The sequence below is a fragment of the Triticum aestivum genome, chromosome 2D (genome assembly GCF_018294505.1).
Source record: "Triticum aestivum cultivar Chinese Spring chromosome 2D, IWGSC CS RefSeq v2.1, whole genome shotgun sequence".
Classification (NCBI taxonomy): domain Eukaryota; kingdom Viridiplantae; phylum Streptophyta; class Magnoliopsida; order Poales; family Poaceae; genus Triticum; species Triticum aestivum.
Window position 1 is genome coordinate 636,627,861 of NC_057799.1, and position 13,206 is coordinate 636,641,066.

Here is a 13,206-nt window from a genome sequence, read left to right on the forward strand (position 1 = left end):
AGATAGACATCCCTCTAATCTTCTAAGTGATCACGTGATCCATATCAACTAAACCATGTCCGATCATCACGTGAGATGCAGTAGTTTCAATGGTGAACATCACTATGTTGATCATATCTACTATATGATTCACGCTCGACCTTTCGGTCTCAGTGTTCCGAGGCCATATCTATTATATGCTAGGCTCGTCATGTTTAACCTGAGTATTCCCCGTGTGTACCTGTTTTGCACCCGTTGTATTTGAGCGTAGAGCCTATCACACCCGATCATCACATGGTGTCTCAGCACGAAGAACTCTCGCAACGGTGCATACTCAGGGAGAACACTTATACTTTGATAATTTAGTGAGGGATCATCTTATAATGCTACCGTCAATCAAACCAAGATACGATGCATAAAAGATAAACATCACATGCAATCAATATAAGTGATATGATATGGCCATCATCATCTTGTGCTTGTGATCTCCATCTCCGAAGCACCGTCATGATCACCATCGTCACCGGCGCGACACCTTGATCTCCATCGTAGCATCGTTGTCGTCTCGCCAATCTTTTGCTTCTACGACTATCGCTACCGCGTAGTGATAAAGTAAAGCATTACATGGCGATTGCATTGCATACAATAAAGCGACAACCATATGGCTCCTGCCAGTTGCCGATAACTCGGTTACAAAACATGATCATCTCATACAATAAAATTTAGCAGAATGTCTTGACCATATCACATCACAACATGCCCTGCAAAAACAAGTTAGACGTCCTCTACTTTGTTGTTGCAAATTTTACGTGGCTGTTACGGGCTTAGCAAGAACCGTTCTTACCTACGCATCAAAACCACAATGGTAGTTTGTCAAGTTGGTGCTGTTTTAACCTTCGCAAGGACCGGGCGTAGCCACACTCGGTTCAACTAAAGTTGGAGAAACTGACACCCGCCAGCCACCTGTGTGCAAAGCACGTCGGTAGAACCAGTCTCGCGTAAGCGTACGCGTAATGTCGGTCCGGGCCGCTTCATCCAACAATACCGCCGAACCAAAGTATGACATGATGGTAAGCAGCATGACTTATATCGCCCACAACTCACTTGTGTTCTACTCGTGCATATAACATCAACGCATAAAACCAGGCTCGGATGCCACTGTTGGGGAACGTAGTAATTTCAAAAATTTCCTACGCACACGCAAGATCATGGTGATGCATAGCAACGAGAGGGGAGAGTGTTGTCCACGTACCCTCGTAGACAGAAAGCGGAAGCATTAGCACAACGCGGTTGATGTAGTCGTACGTCTTCACGATCCGACCGATCAAGTACCGAGCGCACGACACCTCCGAGTTCAGCACACGTTCAGCCCGATGACATCCCTCAAACTCCGATCCAGCCAAGTGTTGAGGGAGAGTTTCGTCAGCACGACGGCGTGGTGACGATGATGATGTTCTACCGACGCAGGGCTTCGCCTAAGCACCGCTACAGTATTATCGAGATGGACTATGGTGGAGGTGGGCACCGCACACGGCTAAAAGATCAAGCGATCAATTGTTGTGTCCTTGGGGTGCCCCCTGCCCCCGTATATAAAGGAGCAAGGGGGGGAGGTGCGGCCGGCCAGGGAGGAGGCGCGCCAGGAGGAGTCCTACTCTCACCTGGAGTAGGACTCCCTCCCTTCCTTGTTGGAATAGGAGAAGGGGGAAAGAGGTGGAGGAGAGGAAGGAAAGGGGGGCGCCGCCCCCCTCTCCTTGTCCTATTCAGACTAGGGGGAGGGGCGCGCGGCCCTTGCCCTGGCCGCCTCTCCTCATATCCACTAAGGCCCACTATGGCCCATTAACCCCCGAGGGGTTCCGGTAACCCCTCCGGTACTCCGGTAAAATCGCGATTTCATCCGGAACACTTCCCATATCCAAATATAGGCTTCCAATATATCAATCTTCATGTCTCGACCATTTCGAGACTCCTCGTCATGTCCGTGATCACATCCGGGATTCCGAACAACCTTCGGTACATCAATACATATAAACTCATAATATAACTGTCATCGAAACGTTAAGCGTGCGGACCCTACGGGTTCGAGAACTATGTAGACATGACCGAGACACGTCTCCGGTCAATAACCAATAGCGGAACCTGGATGCTCATATTGGCTCCCACATATTCTACGAAGATCTCTATCGGTCAGACCGCATAACAACATACGTTGTTCCCTTTGTCATCGGTATGTTACTTGCCCAAGATTCAATCGTCGGTATCTCAATACCTGGTTCAATCTCGTTACCGGAAAGTCCCTTTACTCGTTCCGTAATACGCCATCCCACAACTAACTCATTAGTTGCAATGCTTGCAAGGCTTAAGTGATGTGCACTACCGAGAGGGCCCAGAGATATCTCTCCAACAATCGGAGTGACAAATCCTAATCTCGAAATATGCCAACCCAACAAGTACCTTTGGAGACACCTGTAGAGCACCTTTATAATCACCCAGTTACGTTGTGACGTTTGGTAGCACACAAAGTGTTCCTCCGGTAAACGGGAGTTGCATAATCTCATAGTCATAGGAACATGTATAAGTCATGAAGAAAGCAATAGCAACATACTAAACGATCGAGTGCTAAGCTAACGGAATGGGTCAAGTCAATCACATCATTCTCCTAATGATGTGATCCCGTTAATCCAGGTGGGTTGTGCCCACCTGGTGGCACCCTCTGGTAGCTATTTGCTCCAATATTCGACATATATTTGATAAAAATTCTCCATGAAGTTTCAGATTGTTTGGAGTTGTGCAGAATAGGTAGCCCAACGTAGCTTTTTCAGGTCCAGACTTCTAGCTGCCGGAATTCTCCCTCTTTGTGTGTACCTTGCATATTATGAGAGAAAAGGCATTAGGATTATTCCAAAAAGCATTATTATGGATGAAAAACATCATAAATAATAGTAGGAAAACATGATGCAAAACAGACGTATCAGTTATCGGTGCTATGTTTTCAACAACGCCCTCCATTTCTGGGTCAAAAGTTACCGAGTTATTCATACACATGTTATCAGCTCCGTTGGTGTAAATTACCAGGGTGCACACATGCTAGATCTTTTTTGCTTTCCTGGTAGGAGATCGAAAGGTACGAAAAGAAACTAAACAAAACTTAATTACAAAATCAAGATAGCCTAGGTGGTTATTGAGTTGTGAACTTTGCTATAGGTACAAGGTTCGAATCCCAGCTTCTACGCTTTTTTGAGAAATTAAATAGAAAAAGGAAAAAAAGAAACATATGCGCGGATTGAGAAATTAGTGGTCAAAAAAGGAAATGTATGCGAAAAAAGGAAATTGAGAAATTGAATAGGAAAAGGAAACATAATTAAATGGGTGGACTAATTAGTTGCCGAAATAAAAGGAAACGATCGGAAAAAAGGAAACTGCCGCCTCGTTCGGATCTATTCGAAAATACCGAATGTTTGGAGAATGCATATGTCGATTTTTATTATTTGAAACTGCCATGGCAATCCAAATCCATCGGCCGTGGCGGCGAGCACGGGAGGGAGGACTGATGTGCCAGTCCTGGTGGCACTGAGGCTTGAAACAGCTGCGGAGAAAGGGTGGCAGCGGAGCTGGGAGACGTCCGACGCGGAGGAGGAAAAAGAGAGGAGAGAGCAAATGGATCGGATAGGTCGAGGGAGTGGGTTTGGTGCAATTTTATGGTGGGTTAGGCCTATCTGGTCTGACGTGATGGACGCGCCCGGGCGCATCCAGGCGTCCCCATATCCGCCCCATATTTGGGCTAGATATGAGGGGCCCCGGTCAGCTCGGGCATTTGAAGCACGTTTGAGGCGCCCGTCTAGGTCGCTTTTTTACTGGTGACTTACCGGGCCGTCCGCCTGGGCGTTTGAGGCGTGTTTTTGGCGCCCGGCAATAGATCTGTACTCCTAAAGGGGGACTTGGTAGCTTCCCCTCGATGTTTTTTTCGCCTCACCTCCCACCATCATCTATTTCATCTGGATTTTTTCGGCTCACCTCCCACCACCCGACCAAATCCCACCACACGTCCCAACTAAACCAGCGCGTACAGCCCAAAAAAGTGTCCCGCAAATCTTCCCCCTCCCCTCTCCATCTAGGGTTTGGCTCTTTCATCTCAACTGGAGCAACCTCCGCACATGGATGGTGTTGTGCGCACGCTCAACAACGTCGACCCACTCCGTGAGGTTGGCAGTCGGCACTGTCTCCAGGGCGGCTACAACATTAGCGTGACTCAACAGAGAGCTTTGTGGAATTCCTCCCTCAGGCGCTAACCCCGACACCGATGGCGAGACCATCTTCCTCGGAAGGAAGACAGCCTAACCTGTCTGGCACTCTGGCTCTGACTTACAGAAATCGCAAGACACGCTGGATCGTGCTTTTGCAGCAACCAAACTTTAGATCCCTCGCTGGTGCGACCGACATTCCAAAGGATGGACAAGCAAATGCCATAAGGTGGTGGTCAGATAGAATGAAGCTCAATGATCACCTTAATGAGATATTGGATTAAGATTTCTTCTGTCTTATACGTAAAGCTGTAAATATTTTACAACAATACTCCATATCTTGCTCAGTACATTGTTGAAATTTGGTGTTGTCATGACAAGATTATATTTTAATAATAATTGTTCCTTTGTTCTGATGTCTTGTTCATTGTTTTGAACAGAAACATTGAAGAATTGTGGCTAGGGCCCTGGAAATGCCTTCTCCTCGGCCATCAATTAGCTACCAACATAGCGAGGCAGTGCTGGGATATCTGATCACTTGTCTGGAGTCAGAATTTAAAGTTGAAGTTGATCCAGCACTCATCAAGGTCATCCTTGGTGGGGTTGCATCAGTGGATGGATTGTAAAATGTGTTTCTCAACTTATATCATATAAAAGTTACTTTGGCAGATGAGGGTGTTGCGGAAGAGATAGAATAAGAGCCTTCTCTTGCCAGACTGATGTTGAAGCTGTGGTGACCCTCGAGCATTTATGCAATGGTATAGTGGATGAGCTATCTAAGCCAGTCGATAGAAATCCGGCCATTTTAGTCCTGGATACTGATGTGCAGGTGAGCAACATGATATCCTTCTTATTGTCTATTTCTTTAATTATTAAAAAAGTTTTTAGCTGGATGTTCTGCTTTACTGAATACCTGGCTAGCTGTTGGAAGGGATAATTATTAGGAATGCTGTATCATCTGCATCTAGTCTGACATGCTCTAATGTAATTCATTTATGTGATAAATAATTAAAAAATGGATGAAATTAACAGAGTAAGGCTAAATCTTCCATAGGTAAAGTTTAGTCATCTCATCATGATCTTGCTTGCCTACAACCCCATACTGTCTGCTTGAAGTTAAAGCAACCATTCTACAACCCCGTACTGTCTGCTTAAAGTTACTGCTAATTTTCTTGTATTGTTTGTCTAGCAATATTCCCAATAGCAGCTTTTTATGATACCCATCATATATCTTCTTTCACCTCTACGTAAAATGGCTGAATGCAGATGCTTCCTAGGGAGAACTTGCCTGCTTTAAGGAATCAAGAAATATACCGCATGCCATCAATGAGAAACATCTTTCTAGCATTGACTAGAAGCACTAATGATCACAAAGATGCTAGTGCCATGGCCCATCCTTTTCCTGTTATTGACCATTTTGATGCATTCTATCTATTGAATACTGGTGCTGATTTGATCAGCACACAAGTAGAATTTTATCAGTTGTTTAGAAACTATGAGTGGAAGGTAACATGATCTGCTTACTCTTGTTCAAACAATCTTCTTCTCACTGTGTATATAAAATACAAAAGAAGATTTCTACTACATGTGTTTTGGTGTGACCTCCATCTCAGTGTATTGTCAGTTTTCACATCTTAGACATGTATTAGTTCAACATGTTACATATAAATAATGTAGCCCTAGCCGCCACCGGCCCTTTCTCTCCTCCCCATCTCCCTCATCGCCTCCGGAGGGGGCCACCGGCTCATCACGTAGCCGCTGGTGAAGGGGGCAGAAAGGATCTATCGGATTCGCTCCTGCAGGTGACGAAGGGTTGGCCTCCGAGGCGGTAGCCTCGACAGTGAGGGCGACGTCCTTCCTACGGCGGGAGGCACCCGCCGAGTGGCTGGCTGTGGCCCTTGGCTGCGCGGGCAGCGAGGGCACACAGGAGGGGGTCGCGACATGGAGGATACCCCGTTCTTCCCCATGTCCAGATCCGAAGACGGCCACCTGATGCTTGCTCCCATTCCACTGGTTGGTTCGATCTCCCTCGAGTTCCTCTCCGTGGGATCTTGCGATTAGCATGGTGGGAGTTGGATTGGGAGCTCTGTCCAGGGAAACCCTTGGTCGACAGCAGCGACCACGACATCAGCGGTGTTGTGGGCGCCGTATTCCCCCTTGGAGGCAATGTTGACACATCTCCCCCACTCCCTTCTTCCACGTCGCTTGGGTGAGAACTCCAAATCCTTGGAATTGGGCGACATCAGCGCAACAACATCGTTTCCACCTTGGTGGCGTCGTCTAGGGTGGTGGGTTGGAGCGTGTGGTGTAGAGAGCTCCAGTGGTTTCTGGAGGTGGCTCGGTATGTCCGTATCTTCGGTGGCGATGGTGTTGGGGAACGTAGTAATTTCAAAAAAATTCCTACCCACACGCAAGATCATGGTGATGCATATCAACGAGAGGGGAGAGTGTTGTCCACGTACCCTCGTAGACCGAAAGCGGAAGCGTTAGCACAACGCGGTTGATGTAGTCGTACGTCTTCACGATCCGACCGATCACGTACCGAACGCACGGCACCTCCGAGTTCAGCACACGTTTAGCCCGATGACGGCCCTCGAACTCCGATCCAGCCGAGTGTTGAGGGAGAGTTTCTTCAGCACGACGGCGTGGTGACGATGATGATGTTCTACCGACGCAGGGCTTCGCCTAAGCACCGCTACAGTTTTATCGAGGTGGACTATGGTGGAGGGGGGCACCGCACACGGCTAAAAGATCAAGCGATCAATTGTTGTGTCCTTGGGGTGCCCCCTGCCCCCGTATATAAAGGAGCAAGGGGGGAGGTGCGGCCGGCTAGGGACGAGGCACGCCAGGAGGAGTCCTACTCCCACCGGGAGTAGGACACCCTCCCTTCCTTGTTGGAATAGGAGAAGGGGGAAAGAGGTGGAGGAGAGGAAGGAAAGGGGGGCGCCGCCCCCCTCTCCTTGTCCTATTCGGACTAGGGGGGAGGGGCGCGCGGCCCTCCCCTTGGCCGCCTCTCCTCATATCCACTAAGGCCCACTATGGCGCATTAACCCCCGGGGGGTTCCGGTAACCCCTCCGGTACTCCGGTAAAATCCCGATTTCACCCGGAACACTTCCGATATCCAAATATAGGCTTCCAATATATCAATGTTCATGTCTCGACCATTTCGAGACTCCTCGTCATGTCCGTGATCACATCCGGGACTCCGAACAACCTTCGGTACATCAAAACATATAAACTCATAATATAACTGTCATCGTAACAATAAGCGTGCGGACCCTACGGGTTCGAGAACTATGTAGACATGACCGAGACACGTCTCCGGTCAATAACCAATAGCGGAACCTGGATGCTCATATTGGCTCCCACATATTCTACGAAGATCTTTATCGGTCAGACCGCATAACAACATACGTTGTTCCCTTTGTCATCGGTATGTTACTTGCCCGAGATTCGATCGTCGGTATCTCAATACCTGGTTCAATCTCATTACCGGCAAGTCTCTTTACTCGTTCCGTAATACATCATCCCACAACTAACTCATTAGTTGCAATGCTTGCAAGGCTTAAGTGATGTGCATTACCGAGAGGGCCCAGAGATACCTCTCCGACAATCGGAGTGACAAATCCTAATCTCGAAATACGCCAACCCAACAAGTACCTTTGGAGACACCTGTAGAGCACCTTTATAATCACCCAGTTACGTTGTGACGTTTGGTAGCACACAAAGTGTTCCTCCGGTAAACGGGAGTTGCATAATCTCATAGTCATAGGAACATGTATAAGTCATGAAGAAAGCAATAGCAACATACTAAACGATCGAGTGCTAAGCTAACGGAATGGTTCAAGTCAATCACATCATTCTCCTAATGATGTGATCCCGTTAATCAAATGACAACTCATGTCTATGGCCAGGAAACATAACCATCTTTGATCAACGAGCTAGTCAAGTAGAGGCATACTAGTGACACTCTGTTTGTCTATGTATTCACACGTGTATCATGTTTCCGGTTAATACAATTCTAGAATGAATAATAAACATTTATCATGATATAAGGAAATAAATAATAACTTTATTATTGCCTCTAGGGCATATTTCCTTCAGATGGGACCAGTGGCAGCAGGTGGTGTTCATGAAGGAAGAGTGGCGTGGCATCTGGCACGTCGATAGCGATGTCTCCCGAGGGCATGGAGCAGCGGGGTCTCGGCGGTGGATGGTGCCGATGGCCAAGCGCATGATGGTGGCGCTGTCTGGCGTCGTGGTGGCGTCGACGGCAGGCCTGGTAAGTTTGACGCGTCAATACCTGCTCCGAAGATGGATCGGTGGAAGACGGTGGCTGCGACCTCTGAGAGTGTGTCAGTCCGGTGTGTACCCCAGACTCGGTTTGAGGTTTGGTATTCGGCTTGGACAATCGGCACCCCTTCATCAAGTGGTTAGGAGTAGCGGCAGATATTGTAAAGATGATGGCTTCGGACGTACTTACTGATATATTACTTTGTAAGGTCTTTGTGAATAACTAATAAAATGGCTGCATGCATCGTCCAGATGCAGAGGCCGGGGTTATCCTCCTTTTTCAAAATAAAATAAGATTAGATAATGCAGCCTGCTAAAATCTTTAACATCTTTCATGAGTAAACAGTCCATGAATCTAAGAATGATGCAATCTTGTTAAAGGATACATATACTATATCACTAAGTTCCTAGGATTGGAGGCCTCACAATCAATTAAGGTCTCCCATTGGGATTTGGTCACCCAATTTTGACCGGGTCAACAATTTCTCAAAACTCTCTCATTTTATTTTTTATACAATACACTAAGCTTTTTAATTTTTAAATCTTCACAACTAATCGAGGCTACAATTTCTCAAGGGGCTCTCCCATTTAATTATTTTAATTTTCTTTGTTCCCTAATTTTAAAGCCTTTTCATTCGATTGAGGTATTCATTTTTGGATTTGATTTACGATTTTGATTGGGTCAACGATTTTTCAAATCAATCAGCAGCAACCGGCCTATAAAAATATGTCAACCCCTCGCAGACTCCCATCACCTAGAAAATAGCGCCACCATGTGATACTATAACACGAATACAGTGCATGCAACCATTGATAAAAAATATCCCCACAGAAATATGGGTTGATTAGCGGATAGTACAGAATCACACCATGATAGACCCACCAAATAACCGCATTATAAATAAACATAAAACACACTCCATCGTCTCCCCCACCGGCCAATCTAAATATTCCATCAATTTCAAAATATAAGGGTTATTAGTTTTTTGGAAAGACAAATTTCTTTAACTTTTACCAAGTTCAAAGCCAAAAATATCGTCATCCACAGTATTAAACAAAAATAAAAATAAAATTTCATTTCATGATGAAGCTAGTAACACCAATTTGATATTATGAATTTTGATATATTTCTCTATAAATTTGATCAAATTTAAAGAGGTTGGACTTTTCAAAAAAGTAATAGACCATATATTTTGAAATAGAGTGAGTAAAGAAATTTAAGAATCCCAACAAATTCAACGGCGCGGCAAAGCGCGCCGAACCCTTCTAGTTTGGATTATTCTTAAAACACAGCATATAATCGTGATGCATCGACAACATGCATAGAAATGCTGGGGATGCTCCAACAGCCGAAGAGCTCGTCTAGGCCCTGAGGAATCATGATCTTTTTCTCTACTTTGGACATGGAAGTGGTAATGCACTATGGATATAAATATTGATAGTTTTGTCATTTTATTCACTTTGCGTACTGTGCTTTTGTCGGAGTCATTTGAACTTGGACAGCTTCAGCCTTTGAAGCTATCTAAGTGTAGTGCACTACTACCATGGTATCCACCTTACAGAATACAAATAGCAATTGCTAAAAAACACTGTCTGGCACCCGATTGTCTATTACAATCTGCTATTGGCATAGCTAACATGTAAATTTATGTTGTACAAAATGCTCACCCAGCTTTTTTGAAAGCTTCAACGAGAACATTAACTAGATGGCACCCTAACTTTAGGCTATAAAACTTATCACTTGTAGTAGTAGCGGCATATGTATCAGTAGAAACTACTGCTTGTGATGCTAGTGCCAACAAATTAATGTATCAAGTTGATGCTATTACTGTCTAGGAAGGAATATGAACTCCAAAACCACTAAGAAGTGTCCAGTATTCAGATACTTATAAAAACTGGTAGCTGAGGTACCATTTGTACTAACACGGAAGTCAGTATGTCTCTGGAAAGGAAATTGATTAGTTAGATAAGTGTGCAGCTGCTCTTCTTATGGGTTGCAGCAGTGGGACACTTGATTGCAAAGGAGGTTATGCTCTTCAAGGGGCACCTTTCTCTTATTTATCTGCTGGTTCTCCTTGCGTCATTGCAAATCTCTGGGACGTCTCAGATAAAGATATCGATCGATAGTAAAGCATTGCTCAATTCATGGTTGCAAGATAATTTTAAGAATCGCCCTAAATGTTTTGAGTCCATGACCATTGCTGCTGCAAAGGATAATGGTAGGAGGCAAAGACGAAAAGGCACACGTCGAGATCAGAAGCAGCAACAGACAGCAGAGATAGATGGCAGTAGTAATTGCTGCAATTGCGGTCACAAGCGGATAGCTTGGCATATAAGTGAAGCTAGGCGTGCTTGCAGGCTTGCGCTTATGATCCGCGCATCTCTTGTTTGTTATGGCGTGCCTAGTATCATCAGGAAGAAGTCTGCGCTTTAATGGGAGATCATTGGTGATTTGCTGCTGCAGTTCTGGGCCTTGAGCTATCGATTCCAGTGGCACGACACCGACGGGAAGTGCCATAATAGGCATGGCATTGCACAGGCTCAATCAAATGTGACATGTTGATGCTGATGGCGTTTGCAGTTAGCATCATGATTCTGACAAATACTGCTGCTGCGCGCTGAGACTCGTGACATCAAGATTTGGACAGATCTTTCGCAAATATATATGTAGATATAAAATTGGAGAAACAATAAGGCTATTTCAAGATAGCCAAAAATATCTCAAATCACACACATAAATTAGCTAATTAGGATGATGTCACCAATCAAAACATCCACTTGACAAATAACAATTCAGTTTCAGAAGTAATTGATAGGTTTCTTCTTGCATAATACGAAGTCTAGAAAAAAGACGAATACTAATAAAGGAGTAGGTCAACGAAATAGTGCCTAGCTAGATGCTACTCAAAAGCCCACTGGTTCTCCCTGCGGATCTCGGCCTCCTCCTCGGGTGTGAAGTCATTCTTGATGTTGAAAGTCTTGCGGATCTCCTCGGGAGTCTTTCCCTTGATCATGTCGGCAACAGTCTGGCAAGTAAGGTCGAGCAATCCCTTGATGTTGAGGTAGTTTGCGGCCAGGATGAGGTCGAAGAGGGTGGCCTGGTCGACCTTAACGAAGTCGGCGTCAAAGCTCTTGAGGTCCTCGGCGGGGGCGGCGGCTGCAGTAGAGGTGGAGGAGCTGGCGTCGGCCTGGACGTGCTTCTTGCAGTACTCGATGACCTTGGAGAGGATCTTGGAGTCGACGTTGGGGAGCGGGATGCCGTTGTCGGCGCAGTCGTCCTCGATCATGTGGCGGATGGTCTGCGACTCCATGGCGACCGCCTCCTCGACCTGAAACTCCTCACCGTCCGAGCTCTTGAGCGTTATCATCTTCTTCTCGCCTTCCTCGGCCGCCATCGACCGATCGGAGTATTGTGAGGCGAAACGAAACCCTAGTTATTAGTAGCCAAAAGACGCGGCAGCGGAAGACACAGGAGCTAGCTTCTTTGCGTACGTGTTGGGCAGGCTAGGGTGGGAACCCGGGGGATTTATTGGTGCCGGTGAGGCGCTGCCTTGGGTGGACTCGGGGTCGTACTCGTTTCCATATTCATCTTCGCTAGGAGCTGGGCCCGGCCTCCTCTTGTAGTAGTTTCCGTTTCCATCACGGAGCTGCCTGCGTGGTCACGGCCTAGTGCCATCACGAAGCTCCTATCCGTCGCCTATGGAACCAGTTAATCGTCACACGCACGCCCCCAAATCAAAAATCAAAACAAAATTATCCAAGTCTCCGCTTTTTATCCTTTTTTTTCCTTCCTGAGATCAAGTCTCCGCTATCGTTCCTTGCATACATGCATGCACTTCCATCATTATCGCGTGCGTACGTGGGTCCCCTCCCCTCCAAATGAGTGAAGTCTGATTTAAACCCCAAAATTGTAGAGCTTAACGGAAACAAACCCTCACGTTTAGATCCCTGAAATCGGTACCCTGTACTCTTTGTTCCCGGTGTAAATAAACCTTCAACCGTTTTAGGGATGTATTTGATGACGTGGCATCGAGAGGCTGGGATTGTCGACTTTGACCAGTACACGGAAAATTAATGTTGTGCCACAGTATTCGATCTGTAGATATTTTACTGACTAAAAAGTAGTATGACAGGCAATAGCAAGGGCCAGGGTGATGTCCGTACTTGTCCCAGGCTCCCAGCCCATGCTGTCGCCGTGCTCACGTGTGAGCCGGCGGCTATCGGCGTCGCTGGTAAGAGCTCCACTGCCTCATGTTTGTGTTTTGTCGATGTTTGTCTCGCGTGGACCGCATGTTCTTTTTATATGTGCTCTAGCTATGAATTTTCATCTGGGAAGCGGTTTTTTGTGGTTTTCAGTTGTTTTTTTGTGTTTTCATTTTTTTGCTTGGGCTGTTTCTTTCTTTTTGATTTTTGTCATGGAATGTAGCATTCAATTTTGTTGTTGTTTGATGCCACTTTGCAAGTTGACCCTCGACTTGCAATTGGTTTTTTTTTGTTTGATGCCACTTGCAAGTAGACCCTCGACGTGCCACTGGAGTCTTTTGTTTGATGCCACTTGCAAGTCAACCCCCGACTTGCAACCGTGTCTTTTTTGTTTGATGCCATTTGCAAATCGACCCTCAAAGTGCAATTGGGGTCTTTTGTTTGATGGCACTTACAAGTCGACCCACGACTTTTGCAACTAGGTCTTCTTGT

The 13,206-nt window shown here is 46.1% G+C and overlaps 1 protein-coding gene across 1 annotated transcript; it reads right to left on the minus strand.

Moving 5' to 3' along the window:
• Positions 1–11,250: 11,250 nt before the first annotated feature.
• Positions 11,251–12,022, minus strand: LOC123055203 (SKP1-like protein 1). Its single transcript, XM_044479184.1, has one exon. The coding sequence runs from the start codon at positions 11,904–11,906 to the stop codon at positions 11,412–11,414; it is 495 nt and encodes a 164-aa protein (XP_044335119.1). The 5' UTR covers positions 11,907–12,022; the 3' UTR covers positions 11,251–11,411.
• Positions 12,023–13,206: the final 1,184 nt, after the last annotated feature.